Consider the following 20,451-nt stretch of genomic DNA (forward strand, 5'->3'; position numbering starts at 1 on the left):
TTTCTGAAGAAGGGTCTAGGCCCGAAACGTCAGCCTTCCTGCTCCTCTGATGCTGCTTGGCCTGCTGTGTTCATCCAGCTCTACACCTTGTTATCTCAGATTCTCCAGCATCTGCAGTTCCTGCTATATTTGAAATCCAAATGGCTTTTGAAGTGAAGACTGTGAATAAAGCTGATTAAATGAATTATGATAGTTCCTGTTATTCTTTAATTGGTATAATAAAATGTATTGCATATTTTACATATTAAATCACAATGAATGACCTATAATAATAAACATTGGCTGGTAAAATGGAGGATTTTTCTTGCATTGAAGTACCAAACTAAGTGCAAATTTCCAGTAGTGTGATTTTGATTTATGAAGGGAAAGTGTCCAATGGTCAAATGGTTTGATTGATTGCATATCATTTCAGTTTAGGAGGTTATAGCTTTGCATCTCATCTAGGTTTTATACTCATTGTTTAGATTATCACAACAGCACATTAATGAGAGAGTATTGAAATATCAGCATGTCACCTTCAGTATGGACTGTTCAACTGGAGTTCCATCTGTTGATTCAGGAGGACCTTAATCCCATAATTATCGAATGAATGAAAAAAGGAATAACAAAAACATTGAGGGAATGAGTCTCACAATCAGTATGTGAAGGCACAGGGATCAACTCTGACACTTCCCAAAATATCTTACCCTGGAAAGACCTCAAAGGTTCCATCTGCCTCACTGAGTATTGTCCAGAGGCTGTAGTCAGATGGCGGTGTTCCATGTATTATTTAATAGCCTATGAAACAGGAACAGAGTAGATCATATGGTCCCTCAAAGCTGCTCTATTATTTTTTTTTAAAAATCATGGCTAATTTTTTTTCATCAATTTCACTTTTGGTCCAGACCTTTAAAAAATCAATTGCCTGCTGGTTTTGTTCCTTAGCCACAGGGTTATTTTGAGATGTGTAGTCTTTCATTACTGTTTAGACAAAAAGCACATCCCATCTTGTGGAAAAGCCCTACATATCCTGCCGTGCACAATCAGTGAATAACTCTAAGGAAGGCATGAGTCAGGCTGTTTCGGAAAGTCTTCCCCTTTAGAAAATAGCAAATAGTGTGAGCTGCCTTTCTCGATACCCTCATAAGTCTCTTCACTCAAATCAATGAACACATTTCTACAAAAGAAAGCATAGACTTCTGCGAAATAAATGATCAGAGCACATCATTATCTGCTCCCAGTGACTTAAAAAAACCCTGATCTGACATGAACAAAAACTATACAATCTATACAACCATATTATCAAAAGGCCTCCTGTAAATGTTATGTCAAAGATGCACAATACTCCTGTCAGAAAAATGAAAACCAATGTTTGATTCTCACTTTAAAAAGAATTATGAACATTTACCAACAAAAAATTGATGTGCAGTGAAAGAATAATTGGTCCATTGAAGTTGTTCTGTGATTGTACAACTGAGCATCATGATCCCCAATGTCTCAAGATCTTCATTGTTCCTCCTTCATCAATACGACTTGAATGTGCATTAATCTCATCATTCACTTTATGTTGGTTTTTAAGATTTTAATGGTATGTATAGCTTCTCTGTCATGATGTGAGTAGGCCATTTTGGACTGAGATGAGACAAAAATTCTTCACTCAAGAGATAGTGAATCTGTGGAATTCTCTACCATAGCAGGCTATGGAGTCTGACTCATTGAATATATTTAAGAAAGAGATAGATAAACTTTTAGATTGCGTATGGCTTCATTGGTAATGGGGAAAAAGCAGGAATATGCTATTTAGACCAAGGATCTGGCATGATGATGTTGAATAGCAGAGCAGGAGACTGAATTGCCTACTCCTGTTCCGATATTTTATGTTTCTATAAACAGACTCAACATTTTTCTAAGTAAGTCATTGTATAGATTAAGGCCAAACTGAAGATTTCTTTTTTTCAGACACAATTTGTAGAAATGCAAGTATTATTTACTTATTAACACATTTTCTCCAATGCTACAAATGAGATTCTTCCAGTCCATTACATAGCAAAATTGTTACACATGTGACCATTCATTTTCAGCGTAGAAACTAAATGAGATGTAAGAAAGTTATTTCGAATGTGAAATTTGGTTTGTCCTGATTGACACTGAATGTGAAGTCTGTTTAAATAAAGTAATGTAAATGAAAAATCATACAAGACCTAATAAAAGGAGATAATCAGCAGGATTTGCAAATTATTCTGTTAATTATTATGAAATGTAATGAGGAGAGTGAGCTACATTCAACAGAGATGTTTCAACATAAAATATATTTTATCTTCCAAGCCCAACTCTGTACAGCTCAATACAGTGTACAGGTACAGTAAACTTATCTGCAAAGCCAGCAATATAGGTGACAGGATATGTTGAACATGTTTCAGTGCAGGTGAAGAGAACAGAGGGAAGAAACCAATGTGGTTCTGCAACAGATTTTTCTAAATGTTTTAGCTTTTGAGCTATACCTCTGTGAATCCTCTTACAAGAACGTGAATGGTAACGTTAAAAGTGTGCACATTGTTTGGGAGACATTTGACAGGAAATGTAGTCTAAAGTCTTTATAATTCCAACTTAAATATAATGCTAGCATCCACATTGTTACAGAATTTATTCTTCTCAGATATTAGTTATTTTCTATGCAGTGTATCACATTTAAAGTATTGCGATATACTGTTTGCAGAGGCAAACAGGTGGCAGTCTTGTTTATGTCTGTGCCTAATTGGCAGTGGATGCAAAAGGAGCAAAAGTCATTTCCCTAACCCATATGTAAGTCTCTTACTCTTCAATCCCCTCCTCCAGTTGATGGTGATTTTTGTTATGAATTGGACGACAAGATCTATGACTACTGATTCACGTCATTGCCAGATCTTGTACTTGCTTCTATTTGTAGACAAACTACACATCATCAATAACGTGTTTTATAGATTAACAAATTCCTTTGCTTGAAAATATTAGAAATAGAGAAATCTAAAGCTTGTCTCGCCACAAAGGTTATTGTTTTCTCAACGCTATTGATTGGAGATGGCAATGTTATAGAATGTAGCGCTCTGAGGTATTGCTATTAGATGTAGCTGGATCATATTGGAAAAGATTGCTAACACCATCAGAATGACAGGGTTTACTGATATTGTCAAACTGAAGGAATATTTTATTATCTTTCAGACCTTTCACAAACACATTCAACACTCTGAATCCAGGAGATACAGACACCACCTGACCTGCCCCAGTTGATTCATGCTGGGGAAGTTTACTTTCTGGCAGAATCTAAGGGCCACAATTCCCATTATTCCCAGAATTTTCAAGCATAATTGTTTATTTCTCAGATTTCAACATTAAAAAAAGATCATACCGTCAGTCAAAGATTTTAGAAATGCAATTAGACTCAGAAGTCATCGGTATATTTTTTACTAGCTCCGTTGTGCTTTATTAGTATGTACATTTCAATGGCATTCTGTATTTCTGAACCTTGTTTCCTATCTGGTGTTGGTGGTATGGCAGTCTGTTATCCAATCTGTCACCTTTTGACTTAATCCCTTGGAGGATTGTGGTAATGATGCTGCACTAAAACCAAAAATGACAGTGGAAGAGAATAATGGATAAAATAGCTCCTTTTGTGGCTGCATATATGGTATCTGAACATATTATATGTGTACATATAGACTTGCACATCGTGTTTGGTTTTCACACATACTGACTCTGAAGCTGGTTTTAAGCATGTGGAAGGATATGTAATTGGATAAGTTGGCCCTGGAGAAATGTTTTCTCCCTTCTTGCTATCGCACTAAATAAGTACTGTGCGAGGACGTCCATTGAGGACTTTCTTAACTTGTCAGCTTTAACTTACCACCAGCTGAATTATTCACATCAAGCACCAAATCTGTTTGTGCACTTGATTTCACAAGGTCCTTTGTTTCATATCACCAGTCCTTCAAGCTCTACTCTGAGTTGCTCTACCTCAGATACCATTACGGAGTCCAAGATTCCCTCCTGTGCTGTGAGATCCCAGAACACTGCCCAGCTGTGGGACCTGCAAGTTATCTAGTACCTTCTTTTCACTCGCTGGTGCTTTCACAATGCTAGGCCTCTCCTTTTAGTACTCTCACACACTGCCTACTCCTCCCAAATGCAGTCAAACATCATGCCCCAAAGCCACAGAAAAGTCTGGTGTTGGGACACTTCCCATGATTTGGTAAGAGTGCTATTTGCTGAGGCCATGCTTCTGTTTTTTAGGACACTGGGATAGCCTTCCACACTGTGGGATCCTCATCATTCAGTCAAAGATTGACTCCCCTTCCCAGATGCCTAAAGCTACCAGCACCTGCCACCATCCTTCCCCATGTTGTAACATACTTTAAATATCCTTTCTTAAAACTGTGAAATCTCAGGGCCAGATTCGCAAGTGCCATTGAAACACAGGAAGCCACTTATTGCAGCTGGACACAGATACAAAGCTCCAACATGTCACTTCCTGCTGTTTGCATTGGTCTTTAAAGTGATAATGGGGATTCAGGGGAATTTCTTTTTGCGATATTCCATTTCCTGGGCAAATCTCACCAAGTGAACTGCATTTAGGCTTTTACGTTATCCCAATGTGCATCTCTAGTCAACACTGCTCCAAGGAAACCCTGGCATTGAAATATGTAATCATTACAGATATTATCGAATGCAGAATAACAGCAGGGCTACTGATTTTATAGAAAAATCAAAGAACTGCAGATGTTGGAAGAGTCAGCGGATCTAGCGGCGTTTGTGGAAAGACGGCAGAGTTAACATTTCAGGTCCAGTAACCCTTCCTCAAAACTGACGTTAGATCTGAAAAGGTTGGTATATATGCTGAAGATGGGCTGGGAGAAATGGGGAGGAGTAAATAATTGATGGAGTTGGAACCAAGAGAGAGGTAAAAGTTCATCTTCAGACTAGGCACTTTACAGCCTTCTGGATTTAATATTGAGTTCAACACCTTCAAATTGTGAAGCAACTCCCATTTCTGCCCTTTCTTTTAGCTTTACTTGTTACATTCTCCCATTTCTGCCCTTTCTTTTAGCTTTACTTGTTACATTCTCCCATTTCTTCCCTTTCTTTTAGCTTTACTTAATACATTCTCTGTCAACATGTCCTCTCTCCCCACCGTAGTGGGACTGTCTTCTCTTTCCAGAGAAGAGGCAGTTAGACACATCATTGTTCTGTCATTCTCACATTCCAATCACCTGATCTGATCTATCAACATCTTTCCTCCACCAGCAGTCTACACCCCACCACCGCCACTCCAGGCCCCCAACTATAGCATAAATGCTGCCCCCTCCACACTTCATTTCAGCTCTGATGAAGAGTTATCTAGACTCAAAACATTAGCTTGCTGTCTGACTCATTGTGATCTCCAGCATTTGTTGTTTCCAGGAGAGATAAAACCAGATGAGCATAGAAAGGAGTTGGTAAAAGGTGAGCCTGGGAGAATCAATGGCTGCTAATGGGGTCTATTAGTAGCTGACAATGGGTTGTTTGTGGTAGCAGCCCCTGTGATGACAAGGTCTGGTGTGTGGGGTTTGGAGTAGGGACATGGGAGAACATGAGACATGGCGACTGACGTACAGATTGAGAGAAGTGACCAGCCATGAAATTCAACCTCCAAAACCATTGGTTAACTTCACAGAATACTAGATGATTAAAACATGTCTTTTCTAGTTCAGTTACTGTAATAAATACCTAGACAAGAAGAATAAGATGATGCATCACATAGCATAACACTGTTTAGAATCAGTGGTCTCATTATTGATGCTTGCAACTTGGTGTCACATCTCTTTTATTATAAATCACCATGTCATATGAATCACAATGCGCAAGACCAATGAAAATCTTTTAATACATTTTTTGTCCTTCCTCTTTGGAAATCAATACATTAGCGAATAAAAACGATTTTTCTGTCACGCTTTGACTCAATGTCAGAAATTATATATTCAGAAATACGTGCCAGCCTTTTCTCTTGCAGTTTGTTGATGTACAAGTTGAAATCAGAAAACTGGTAACTAAAATGACTAATTAGGATCTGCTAAGCATGTAAAAGTCCTATTCAACAAAAAGATGTGAAGTGGATGCAACAAAATTGCTGTAAATACTTTTTTGTTTTGCAGCAGCAGCTTGGCTGTTATGGTTGTTTGCTCAGTAAATAAAATATTCAATGCGGCAAGTGAAGTTTCTATCAAAAATAAATGACAGTTTTCAGTATTGTTACATTTGCCTGTAAAATTATAGAATCACTACAGCACAGAAAGAGGTCATTCAGCCCGTCAAGTCTGCACCAATCCTCCAAACAGCCTTACTTCCAGACCCAGACCTCCACCCTATCCCCATAACCATATATTAATATGGCTAATCCATCGAGCCTGCATTATCCCTGGACTCTATAGGGCAATTGGGAACGTCTTTGTTTCTCAAGAGCCTGAGGCCGTTGTTCGGGCAGATTTCTCCGGTACACTTTCTGTGCCACTTTTTCCTTTTTAATTCTAGTTCATCAGCCTGCATGGCTCCTGACTGTGCAGCTGGTCCTGACCCATTTTTGGATATTTTAACATGGAGCATCTTTCCAGTGTCTCATAGTTGGCGGACTTTTTAATGTTACCTTCCTTCCTTGTGTGCACACAACAGAATTTCCTTCTCATTCAATTGGAGTAATTGGAAATTTTGTAATTATTTCTCAAAGTTGCTGAACCAGCTCTGGAGAAAGCTGGATTGATGGACATAACCGTTACAAATTTAAACATTGATTTCAGTAGACAGAATTACAAATACAAAGGGTTAAATTTTTATCCAGATGGCAGAAACCCAAAGCTGGGAGACGTTTAGGACCTGACTCTGCACGGCGTGTTTCAGATATGCTTGCCATGTGCAGGTTAGGTGAATTGGCCATGCTAAATTGCCTATGGTATTCAGGGATGTGTAGATTAGGTGGGTTACAGGGGGATGGGTCTGGGTGGGATGCTCTGAGGTTCGGTGTGGACTTGTTGGGCCGAAGGGCCTGTTTCCACACTGTAGGGATCTGTAAAGACCAGCGAGTGAGCATGCCACCCAATTACAGAGAGCAGGCAAACTGTTAGGACTGGAGGGCACTTGGGAAACTCCCCCAATATTAATTGGCTGAACTTTGAACATGGAGACAGAGGAAAAGAAAGCAGGCCAGCTAAATTTTTCATCCACCAACATGATGAAATAACAAGTCATTCTTTACTTTAGAATAGATTTATTCACAGATTGAAACAACACAGGTGTATGTCTCCAGACTGTACTCCACTTTTGTGTCCTTAAACATCTCTTTATATGTGCTCATGCCCATCTATTCAATGCCCTCCAGCAGTACCGACAGTTTTCAAATGATACAATTATCATTTTATTTTTAATTTTAAAGCAGTCACAGGTACTTGCATGTGGTCTTGGAGAAACAGCCCTCCTCTTGGAATGGCCATCCTTTGTAGTTATGGCACAACAGCCCTTACTTCTGAGGCTTTGGGAGTCTCTCCTGCGTTCTAATGTGGACCATATCTCCCCAGTGTCCTTCCTAATCTGACCTTCGCACCTTGGTCTGGGCTCATTCTGGGATGTTTGACTGATATCTGCCTCGCGACTGAAAATCCCAGGCCCCTTAATTTTGTCTACCCTAACCCTAACCCTAACCCACCTCTTGTAGATGAGTAAGCAGCTTGTGATCCAACCTCATTTGTCTGGCAGTAATTCCAAGGTTAGGATCCTGGTATCAAACAACATAATGGCCACTGGTGCTAGATTGCTCCCATCCCTTCCCACACCACCTGCCTCTGATCCTAACCCCGACATTCTTTGCAAATTCAGCCAAAAAGCGTGAAAATATTTTTAGAGGTGCCAATGAATCTTTTCGTTTTTTGCTAGATTTGATATGTGAGACTTCCAACCTCAGTTTTTAAAATCTTCCAGTGCGTGATTTTGTCATTTTACATCAGATTATAATTCAATCCGGGATAACTTTCTCTGTTTCCTACTTCTGTTTTGTTTTTCAAAGCCTGTTCTTATTAAGCACATTTTGTTACACAACATATAACCTTCTTTCCAAATGTTGCATTTCTGATTTGCATCATTATCACTTCCACCCCCACCTCTGTGCGTCAGCATGATCACTTAGTCAAACTCACCATAATCATTGCCAGACAGATCAAGAGGGTCACCAGTGATCTTGTCAGACAAAATATTGCTGAAAAGAGAGACATATTGCTGATGCTTTTCATCTTGCCCTAATCAGGACAAATGTAAGATGTCAAATTTCAAGTGATTGTAACAAGTCATATGACAGGAAGGCACAGATCATTTGAAATAATTTGTGATTGTTTGAAATTTGGCATTCTTGCATTTGTCCTGAAGGGAGCAAGGTGAAAAACTGTGGCAATAAAACCCTTTTCTCAGCAGTATTCAAGTTCAACACAACCAAGTGCCTATTCAAATAAACCGAGGAAATGTCACCCTGTGCTAAGGCTCTCACGGTTACAATGAGCAAATACCAAAAGCATGTGATGCTGAAAGCCCTGTACATCAACATCACCGACATTTAGAAATAGGAGAAGCTTTCATTCTGTTAAAGTTTAGGTAGTGTGCAACACCATTCACCTTATCGTGTATTCTGTATATCTGTACCAGATACATTTTGTTTCCTTTATTCATTCACGAGATGAGGACGTCACTGGTTAGGCAGAATTTATTACCCTTCCCTAATTGCCCAGAGGGCAGTTAAGAGTCAGCCACATTGCTGTTGGTCAGGAGTCACATGTGGGCCAGACCAGGTAAGGATGGCAGTTTCCTTCTCTAAAGGACATTAGTGAACCAGATGGGTTTTTCCGACAATCGACAATGGATTCACGGTCATCATTAGATTCTTAATTCCAGACTTTTATTGAATTCAAATTCCACCATCTGCCATAGCGGTATTTGAACCTCAGGTCCCCAGAACATCATCTGGTCTCTGGATTGACAGTCCAGCGATAATATCACTAGGCCATCACCTCCCCATACTCTGTAAGCTGCAATTATACTTCTGTCATGTGACATAAATGAGTTTGGTATGTATCTGCCTGCTCCCAATTTATTACCCCACTTCCAATACACTTGTGGCTTTTATCTGCTGCTGTTGCTTCCCCTGTGTTTGTATGTTTTTGGCACTGGTAGTAAACTGTCTTCTCTTCTGAGGAGAAAGAAGTCAATGTTAACAGAATGAGTGGCAGTGACACCTTCCTCATCTCAAGCATCCTTGGGTACTAAAAACAACTTTTTTTATACAGTGTCTTTTATGTAATGAAGCAAGCACTTCACAGCAGACTTATGAAACAACTGTGACACCGAGACAAAAAAGGGATATTAGCCCAGGTGACAAAAGTCTGGCCAAAGAGGGATTTTCTCAGGAGGGTTTTAAAGGCACTAAGTGAACTACATAGATGCGGAGGTTTAGGGACTGAATTCCAGAGCCTGGGGGCTGAAGCAACTGAAGGCACGGTCACTAATATTGGAGCAGCTATGGGGGGAATACATAATAGACTGGAGTGAGAGGAGTACTGATATCTTGAAGGGTTATTGTGTTGGAAGAGATTAGATAAGGGCAAGGGCATGAAGGGATCTGAAAACAAGGATAAGATTTTTAAAATCAAGATGGTACCTGATCAGAAGCCAACAAAGATCTGTAACCATAGGGGTGAAAGCAGAATGAAACTAGCTGCAAGTTAAGAGATGGGCAGCAGAGTTTTGGATGATCTCAAGTTTAAAGAAGGTGGAATATGGGAGACCAGCTAGAAGTAGGTTGGAATAGTTGAGTCAAGAGTAACAAAGATCTGGATGAAGCAGGTGAACTGAAACAAGGGTAAAGTTGAATAATGTTACAAAGGTGGAAGATAATAACCTTAGATATGGCTCAACTATGAGGTCAGAATTTCATCTCCAGATGAGCTGAGGCTAAGTTGACATAAAACATTGTTTCCTTAATTCCTTGAATACAGTATGGTACGTGTTGATTTAGTTGTGTGATTCTGAGTAGAAATGATTGAATATTTGCTTCTGTAAAGGACAGCTTAGTTAGGTCCTGAAAATCTAGATAATGAAAAATAAAATTCCAAGTGTTAAAGAGGATTCCAGAGTAGTAGACATTGTCTATTTGGTGACAGTGCTGAGAATTACCGTTGCTAGCATTTTAAGATTATTGAATTTCTTCCTTTGTGGAAGTTCTTGGGGTAGTATAAATGCATTGAGTGACTTTGGCACTTTGCCTCATGAAACTGCACATGCATCTTCATGTTTTCAGTGTCAAACAAACTTTCTGTTTTGGTTTCTCCTTAAGAAATAACCAGTGTTTTATTTGAGAATCATGGAGTACTCCCAGATGCTCACATTCCCTCAGTATACTACTGCTGCAGAGGTTCTTGGGGAGAAAATGATGCTCCCCTTTAACTGATCACTGTCTTTTAAAGGCTGCAGCATAAGTTGGGTTTCTCTCCCTCCCAATGAAGGTAAGTGATTTAGAAGTAGGATTCCTTCTTCAAACTCTCACTGCATTGAAAATGAGCAATCTGGGAGGAAATTAGAGTGAGTTAGTGACAATCCTGCACAGCCAAAAATATAGGTATTGGTGATCCACTGCTACCTCACCAAGGGGAATGAAATCCAAGTTGGTATTTTCTAATACAAATATAAAAAATACAGACAATCCATTAGTGTAAATATTGTTATGAAATTTTTGCAGTCATTTCATTCAGTATGCATGTATGTAGGTGTACATGTATGCATGTATCAACGTTGTTTAGAGCCAAGACTTTCAATGTAAATTAAGATGTTGGCGGACGAAGTTATATAAATTTGGTGAGTTTTAACATAGTTCCTAATGAATTTGGTTCCATATCATAAACTGATTTTGACATTGTAATTTGCAGTCTTCTCTGAGGTGTCACAAGGGCAATTATTTGGTGGAAATGCAAGTGGTTTCTCGTGGTCAGTGGTTGCAATTAATGGACATTGTTATATGCCTGTGTCAAGAATGTTGCCCTCTGTTTACAAAGGTCTAACAACAGATCCCACACTTTTCCTCGCCCTCGAATAACTACATGGAATAGATAATCCCAGGATATGGAAGGATACAAGTGGAGAAATAATCAAAAGTCAAAAATTGTTAAGGAAAAACACCTTTATGCATCCACCCACAGTACCTGATGTGGACTTCCTTTCAAAATAAATTAAATGGGATAGTGTTTGTTCACTGGAATAATGCACATCCTTCTTTGTTTTACAGCACGAATTGTAAAGACTAGACAATGGTGTGAAATGCTTCCGTGTTTGGAAGGAGAAGGTTGCAATTTGTTAATGAATAAATCAGGCTGGACCTGCACACAGCCAGGTGGGCGAATAAAGACAACTACGGTAAGCTATGCATCCAAAATGATGGACTGTTCCAATCTGTAGAATTATATAATGGGTGTTCAATGCCAATATAATCAACTCCATGCAAAAAAGAAGACAAGACTGGCTAAAATTAAATTGTGTAAATTGGTGTACCATTTTATTACAATAACTCATAAAATGTTACTTCAGACATATGCAAACTGATAAAATAAGATATTGATTAAAATAAGACATTGGGGAGGCAATGGCCGAGTGGTATTATCACTGGACAGTTAATCCAGGGACCCAGATAACGTTCTGGTCACCCGGGTTAGAATCCCACCACAGCAGATGGTGGAATTTGAATTCAATAAATATCTGAAATTAAGAATGCAATGATGACCATGAATCCATTGCCGATTGTCAGGAAAAAAAAAACATCTGGTTCACTAATGTCCTTTAGGGAAACTGCCAACCTTACCTGGTTTGGCCTACATGTGACTCCAGACCCACAGCAACGTGGTTGACTCTTAACTGCCCTCTGGGCAATCAGGGATGGGAAATACATGCTGCCTCGCCAGCAATGCCCTCATCCCTTGAATGAATAAAAGAAAAAAAAGTTCAAAGATTTTATTAGCCCATCTATCAAAATAATAAGCTTATTCATGACCTATGTTATGAAGAACAAATTATTAAAAAGATTTCTGCTACAATTGCTTGTAAAAGTATATCATTTAAAATTCACCAGTATGTATGGTCCTGCAAAGAAGATAGTTACAACCAACAGTTATTATTAATTAAAGGTTCTGAATTTTGTTAAGACTCTATGATTTTTATTAACTATATCTAATATAACTGTAATATAGATTCTAACAGCACTGTTTTTGTTTGGATCCTGATTATTTATAGATCATTAATTGTTACTTATATGGTATGCTTCAGCTAGCAAAGTTTTTTTTACTAGGAACTCAATGGCTGAATAAGTCACACATAGGTCCATGAGTAACATGCTTTTATTTGCCTTTCCATGATAATGCATTGAATAAGAAGACAAGGATAGCACAGATTTCTTGTGTCAGTAAATTCAGCTCATTACTGAGAATCTGAATCCGTTAATGTGTTCAGACACTGCTAAGAATACATTGTTGTTATCTATATCAGCCCCAGTTATCTGATTATACATGAATCAACATTTTTTAAACTGCTTTGAAAATTATATCAGAAGTGAACTCTGCTGGAGGAACTTGGACACACCATTATTCAGAGGGATCAGGTTTTTCAAAATGAAGTCAATAGAAGAAATTCCACGAAACATTTTTCATCCAAAAGCAAATGTTGCAGGTTTATTGCTGCTGCAAGCTTGAGAACCACATAGCAGCCATAATACTTTCCAGCTCTGAGTGCTTGTTGCTGTCTAAGATCTCTATGTAGCCTAATGCCCTGTTACTGTGCGCTCTGTTGATAAATGTGAATATCATTTGATGGCTGATGGGCATCTGATCTAATGGGTCTTGTCCTAAATGTTTTAAAATTCTGAATTCTTACCATTGCTAAACATGTTGTATGAGCTGTCAGGGAGATTTGCTGTCACCATCCTCATTCCTGGTAGAGATCGGCAGGACTATTGTGTTCGGTCTAGTGTGTTGGAGAGAAAAAAATCGCTTGATTGTCTAATGAGAAGAGGCTCTTTTCTGACTTAAAAAATGTAGGTCACTAATAGCAACTACATATAAGTTGCATTAATATGAAAGACCTTGTTACAGAGACTATGAATAAGATTCAGATGGTAGAACTTAGATTCTCAAGATCCTTAACTATTCCCTCTCCAAGGTCGAATGACATGATGGTATTTGAGACACTCTTCAGCACTAACCCTTTCAGACCTTTCCACCCTTATTCAACAATAAACATTAAGGCTGTGGCTGTTGTATGTTTTGGCCTCTGACAAGTGAAGACCTAGGGAAATGAGGAAATTCACTGTAATTGCATTTCTGTTCTTGTGCTCAATCTTCATATCTGGGACTGGAGATTTTGATGCAGTACTAATGCAGAGGAACTTGGTGCCATGAGTCTTTATCCTTTTATCCATTGATTTGTGTTTTAGAAATATCAGAAGAAAATCACTCTGCAGCAACTCACAAAGGGTTAATATTCAATGAAGGAATCTTATTAATATAAAATTCTAAATATATTTCTTCGATATTATTGCAGCATTCTCATTTTAAGCAATACAAATATTTTATAGAATCCCCACAATGTGGAAACAGGCCATTCAACCCAACAAATCCACACCAGCCCTCCAAAAAGTATCTCACCCACACCCATCCCCAGTCCATATAATTCCCATGGCTAACACACCTAACCTACACATCCCTGAGCACTATGGGTAACTTGGCGTGGCCAATCTACCTAACATGCACATCTTTCAACTGTGGGAGGAAACCAGAGTACCAGCAGAAACCCACACAGACACAGGGAGGACGTGCAAACCCCACACGGGCAGTCGCCCAAGGCTGGAATGGAACCGGGGTCTCAGGCAGCAGTGCTAACCACTGAGGTGCTGTGCCACTCACTAAATGTTTGGAGCTATAATGTAAAGTTTATTCCATCAGTTCAGGACTGAAAGTTTCCAGTATTAACTTTCCGCTAATCCGCATTGTGTAATATAGAAAGCACTATTATTTCGGTGATACAGATCATTGAACGAGATGCAGTAACATTATTTGAGGTTCTGATGGCCTTTGATTTAACTTGAATCTTAAGACCTAATGAAACCTAAGAAAACAACATCTTTCAAGGCAACTGAGAGCTGGAGAGTGGATCTGACAAAGGACCACTAAATTTGAAGTTTCCTACTCTCTATTTAGACCCAGAATTTCTGAAGCACCTGGTATGCCAATTCAATGAGAGCATATCAGTTTCGCTTTGTCCTACAGGTAGGATCTAAGCCAAGGAAACAAACTATAGCTCATGTACTTTTAAGACAATGCTGTAACAATCATCCATTTTGACCAGAAAGGAAAACTGAAAGGAATGTTCCCCAGTCAAGAAACTCCTAAATAGAAGCAAAGGCATATTTCCGTGCAAATGGACAGATGGGCATTAGAAGTGCTCCCTGTTAGTGTCAGTATCCATGCCAAAGACTTACCCTCACATTGATCCCACAAATTCCGGTGGGATCAGAATGACAGGTCACTGTTTGAGGAATAGGGGAGTTTCTGGACAGTTATTTTGTGCTCAAGTATTGATTCACATGGTTGCAGCATTTAAAAGCAGACAAAGATTTGTACTAAGTGCACAAAAAACAAGATGTTGCCATGGGAATACATGGAGCTGACAGTTTGTGTTGGATGGGAATTTTCTATTTTGGGTACTCAGGCTTTGACTTCCTAGAGACCAACAATTTTAATTAAAAGAAAGATTCATTGACGTCCTTGACTCTATCTCAGATGGAAAGGATAATTTGGCAGATCAAAGATGGCATAATGTTATACACTTATTTATACCATTTTATTTTCATTACTGCCAAAGGAACAAGGACATAACAGAAATCTGTATGTATACAAGGTATTCCAGGTAAGGGCTGTTCTGGGTCAATGGCAGTGTCCCTACCTCTGGACCAGGAGGTGTGGATACAAGTTTCACCTGCTTCAGAGATATGTCATAATGTCTCTGAACAGGTTGATTAGAAATTCCTACACAGTGATCTTTGAATACCAGTTCTACATTGCTTTGCGATAGCATATTGGTAAGTGGCAGCTTTTTTGTTTGGAAACCACACGGACCTTCAAACATTGCATTCCTGTCGCAGCCATCTGGAACACGCCCCAATGAAGAACTATTAAGAGTGAATAGAAATGCTGCTGCGAGCCTGATGAAAAGATTTAAATGGGTTAATTATGTAAAATTCTTCGGGTACAATGGCAACTGCTTCAAGGAGGCCATTTGCTGTTGCAGAGAATGTTGATCATTAATGCCCAAGACGTTCTAGAAACATACATCATAACATATTTAGAATATAGGTAATATGAGGAAGCAACTGTAAACACGTTAAACTGAAACCATCTAACTGAATAATAGAATGAACAGAATAAGTGATTGGGAGGCTGATACTATTCTGAGTATATAAATGGAGCAAGACTATAAGACATAGGAGCAGAAACAGGCCATTTAGCCCATTGATCTGCTCCCTCATTCAGTGAGATCATGGCTGATCTGATAATCCTCAGCTTCACTTTCCTGCCTTTTTGCTGTACCCCTTGATCCCCTTACTAATTAGAAATGTATCTGTTTCAATTTTGAATATACTTAAAGATCCAGCCTCTAAAGCCCTCTGTGGTTCACAATTTCACAGATACACTTCCCTCTGAGAGATGAAATTCCTCCTCATTTTTGTCTCATATGGGTGACACTTTACTGTAATATTATGTCTTCTAGTCCTAAAGTGTCCCACCTTACCTAGTGAAGTCCCCTAGGAAACTTGTATGTGTCAATGTCCATAAGAATTTTGTATGTTTAACAATATATTCGATTCATGACAATAGAATGGAAGAACTTAATGAATTTAAAATGTGAGCCACTTGACAATGAAACATAAAATTGAATCACATGACAGGGATAGGATAAATCTTGTGTATTACAGTGAACGTTTTGTATAAATGGAATCAGCATCAGGTAGTGACTATTCTGTGTGTTTTATTCCATACCTGAGACTAACAAAACACATTTGTAACTTTGTTGGCTGTGGTTTCAGACTGTTATGGAACAAAACTTTTCAAACATTTATTCATCTGTCCTTTCTATTAATATAATTATTTTTGTTTCATTATTTAAAAGAAATCTATGCATCTGATTTGTTAACTTGTTGAGTATTAAAAACCTCCAATAAATCAAAGTGCTGCATGAACTCAGTAGATCTAGTAGCATCTATGGAGAAAGAGAGTTAATGTTTCAAATTCAATATGCCTCTTAAAAACCAAAAGAACTGTGGATGCTGTAAATCAGGAACAAAAACAAAGTTGCTGGAAAAGCTCAACAGGTCTGGCAGCATCTGTGAAGGAAAAACAGAGTTAACGTGTTGGGTCTGGTGACCTTCCTCAGAACATTTTCCAGCAACTTGTTTTTGCTCCTGATTTACAGCATCCGCAGATTGTTCGGTTCTGAGGAAGGGTCACTGGACTTGAAACATTAACTCTGTTTTTTCCTTCACAGATGCTGCCAGACCTGCTGAGCTTTTCCAGCAACTTCTGTTCTTGTTCAATATGACTTTTCTTCGTATTTATTTTAGCTTTGAAAAAGCTAAAATGTAAAAGTATTCAAAACATTACTTATCTTTTAAAAAGTTAGCATTTCTTCGTCCACATAATATCAGTGGATATTAAACCTGGGATAATAAATGTACTCACCAAAGAAAATGTCTCAAACTATATTAGACGATGAAATACATTGGGTTCTATTTTAAATAGATATGGATGTCAAAAGCACTCTCACAAATATCACAGAACTTCATACATCATTCAATAGTTTGTGAAAGGGAAGTATTGTCTGACGGATGTATTTTTTCTTCAAAATAATCTCCTAGTTCTAGCTTAAATATAAATACTGCAGGACTGAGGGCCCCGAGAGTCAGATATTGTGTTCAGAATGAATTGTCTTTATTATATAAAGCATACAAGGAGTATTACCACTAACATGATTGATCAAAAGGATTCTACAAGTACATTGCTTGAGCAGTCAACTTTATACAGTAACAAAAAATTCAGTTGGCCAACTGCTTTGTCTTTAACGAGATCTTTCCACCCTTTTTCCCCTGATCTCAACTTTCCTTAATCACGTTGACGTATGCTTCTGCATTCCTTCCCCACCCCTGACCTGATCTTCTTCCCTCTTGATTAAAAAATTCATTTGACTCTCACTCTCTCCACTCTGACGTTGTCTCCTCTTGATTAAATCTTTCAAATGACATTTCTCTCTCTTCCCCTTGACCTCACCTCCCCTTGATTAGATCTTTAATATGACGCTCAGACCAGCTTCTCTCAAGTTTTAGCAGCTTCAGTTTTTACACCAGGGGTCCTATGATTCCAATTTGTCAGTCTACCTTTACTAATACCCTATAGGTTTATCGAGCTAAATAGCTTCAATGTTCACATCTTAATACATATTGAAATTTTCTACCAGAGCTTTCTTCTTCATCTGCTGTACCATTGAGCATATTGTGATGAACCTCAGAGTAATTTAATTGAACTTATTTGAACTTTTATTACCTTTTAGGTTACAGATTTTATTGTAAAACATTTAGAGCTATAGAGTTATGCAGCACGGAAACAGACCCATTCGGTCCAACTCGTCCATGCTGACCAGATGTCCTCAATTAATCTAACATTTGACCCATATTCCTCTAAAACCTTCCTATTCATGTACCAATCCAGATGCCATTTAAATGTTGTAATTGTACCAGCTGCCATCACTTACTCTGACAGCTTATTCCATACATGCACTATCCTCTGTGTGAAGAAGTTGCTCCTTAGGTCCTTTTTAATTCTTTCTTCTCTCACATAAACCTATGCCCTCTAGTTTTGGACTTCCCTATCTTGGGAAAAAGACCTTGGCTATTCACCCTATCAGGCCCCTCATGATTTTATTACCATCTATGAGGTTACTCCTCAGCCTCTGATGGTCCAGGGAAAATAACCCCAGCCTATTTAGCCTCTCCCTACAGCTCAAATCCTCCAATGCTGGCAACATCCTTGTAAATCTTTTCTGCACCCTTTCAAATTTAACAACATCCAGGAGACCAGAATTGAACACAGTATTCTAAAAGTGGCCTCACCTTCCTGTACAGTTGCAACATGACATGACTCCTATACTCAGTGCATTGACTAATAAAGGCAAGTGTACCGAATGCCTTCTTCACTACCCTGTCTACCTGTGACTCCACTTTCAAGGAATTATGCACCTGAACCCCTAGGTCTTTTTGTTCAGCAACACTCCTCAAGCCCTTACCATTAAGTGTATAAATCCTGCCCTGATTTGCCTTTTCAAAATGCAACACCTCACGTTTATCTAAACTAAACCCCATCTGCCACTCCTCAGCCCATCTGATCAAGGTCCTGGTGTACTCTGAGACAATCCTCTTCGCTGTCCATGACAACACCTATTTTGGTATCATCTGCAAACTTACTAACCATACCTCCTATATTCACATTCAAGTCATTGATGTAAATGACAGAAAGCAGTGGACCCATCACTGATCCTTGCAGCACACCACTGGTCATAAGCCTCCAGTCCAAAAAAAGGCCTTTACTACCACCCTCTGTTTCCTACCTTCAAGTCAATTTTGTATCCAAGTGACTAGCTGTTCCTGGATTCCATGTGATCTAACCTTGCTCACCAGTCTACCATTTAGAACCTTGTTGAACGTCTTGCTGAGGTCCATACAAATAAAGTCCACCTCTCTGCCTTCATTAATTTTCTTTGTCAGTTCAAAAAACTCAATCAAGTTAGTGAGACATCATTTCCCACACACAAAGCCATGTTGACTATCTCTAATCAGTTTTTGCCTTTCCAAATGCGTAAGTCTTGTCCCTCAGAATGCCCTCCAGCAACTTACCTGCCACTGACATCAGGCTCACCGGTCTATAGTTCCCTGGCTTTTCATTACCATTTCTCTTAAATAATGGCACCACATTAGCCACCCGCCATTCTTCCAGCACCTCACCTGTAGCTATTAATGATACAAATATTTCAGCAAGGGGCTGAGCAATCACTTCCCTCGCTTCCCCAGGATACATCTGATCAGATCCTGTGGATTTATCCACCTTTACATGGTTTAAGACATCCAGCCCCCCTACCCTGTAATATGGACACGTTTCAAGATATTACTATTTATTTCTCCAAGTTATGTATTCTCCATATCCTTCTCCACATTAGATAATGACGCAAAGTACTCATTTAGTATCTCACGCATCTCTTGTGGTTCCATTTAAAGAAAGATATTTCACAAGAAGGCAAGAAATACAGTTTATATTGCAGTTGCCTGTCCAGCACCAGGGGTGAGGTCGGAAGAAGGTGCGCCCTGCTCACATTACTTCTTCCATGCCTTACTGAACCTTTTAACAGTCTTGCTTAAGAGAAGTTCAGCCTGGGTAAGTGTATTGAGCTGTTAGAAATTTAGAAATCTTGATATTTAGAGCTTATTATGGAGAATCTCACTCTCTAAACATTTCAATTAATATCAGGTAGTTTTACAAAATGTTCAGTGAGGTTCAGCTTTACAAACCAGCCTGCACACTGGTTTCCTGTTCTATATATAACCAAACTGAAGCCGTGCCGGAGTACTGCCGGGATTGGAGAGAGTACTTTGCTGTGAAGGCAGGCCAGGCCTTGATCCTGGATTTGCTCTGGCAGTTTTTCAACAGTGAGATTCTGGTAATACTTTCTGCCAAGGATAAATATGCTGTGTCACTCAAAATGAGTTTCAATGTTTCTTAACCACTACCCAATTTGGAACCGAAACAAGGATTTGAAACATTCTTGAAGCATTTGTTAAAAACCTGTTAAATGTCAGTGTGCCTCAAATTAATCTGTGATTGATCCACGGCCACAAAACTTTAGAAGCCGCTATGCCAACTAAATAGCAGCTATTCCCAGGTGGTAGTTTTTTTTAATTCCTCGGGTATTAAGATTTTAATTGCCCTACTGATCTCTTCAAAGCTTCAGCTCCAGTTAAAACCAATTAGGTTGGCTTCTTGGGATGCTTAAAATGCTGTCCTTTCAACACTTATTACTGGGGAAGCCAAGGTGGAAAGTATAGATATCCATCTTCATTGTAGGCATAGAAATCAAATAGTTTAAATCAGAGGGAATGTGTATGGGTCTACATATATTTGCCGTAAGAGACAGCTGGAGGAGTTCCTTAAACAGAAAATAAGCCCCCCAAGACTTCTCGAGACAACAAGGTGCAGGGCTGGATGAACACAGCAGGCCAAGCAGCATCATAGGAGCAGAGAGGCTGACGTTTCGGGCCTAGACCCTTCATCAGAATGAAGGGTCTAGGCCCGAAAC

General features: G+C 39.0%; 1 protein-coding gene across 1 annotated transcript in view; it reads left to right on the forward strand.

The window, feature by feature from the left end:
* Window positions 1-20,451, forward strand: part of tafa5a (TAFA chemokine like family member 5a) — a 558,406-nt gene that overhangs the window by 431,321 nt on the left and 106,634 nt on the right. Inside the window, exon 3 of the mRNA XM_048610455.1 lies at window positions 11,300-11,427. Coding sequence (XP_048466412.1) covers window positions 11,300-11,427 — 128 coding nt within the window. The remainder of the gene's footprint in view (window positions 1-11,299; window positions 11,428-20,451) is intronic.

The sequence above is a fragment of the Rhincodon typus genome, chromosome 22, assembly GCF_021869965.1.
Source record: "Rhincodon typus isolate 14 chromosome 22, sRhiTyp1.1, whole genome shotgun sequence".
NCBI classification, from domain to species: Eukaryota; Metazoa; Chordata; class Chondrichthyes; order Orectolobiformes; family Rhincodontidae; genus Rhincodon; species Rhincodon typus.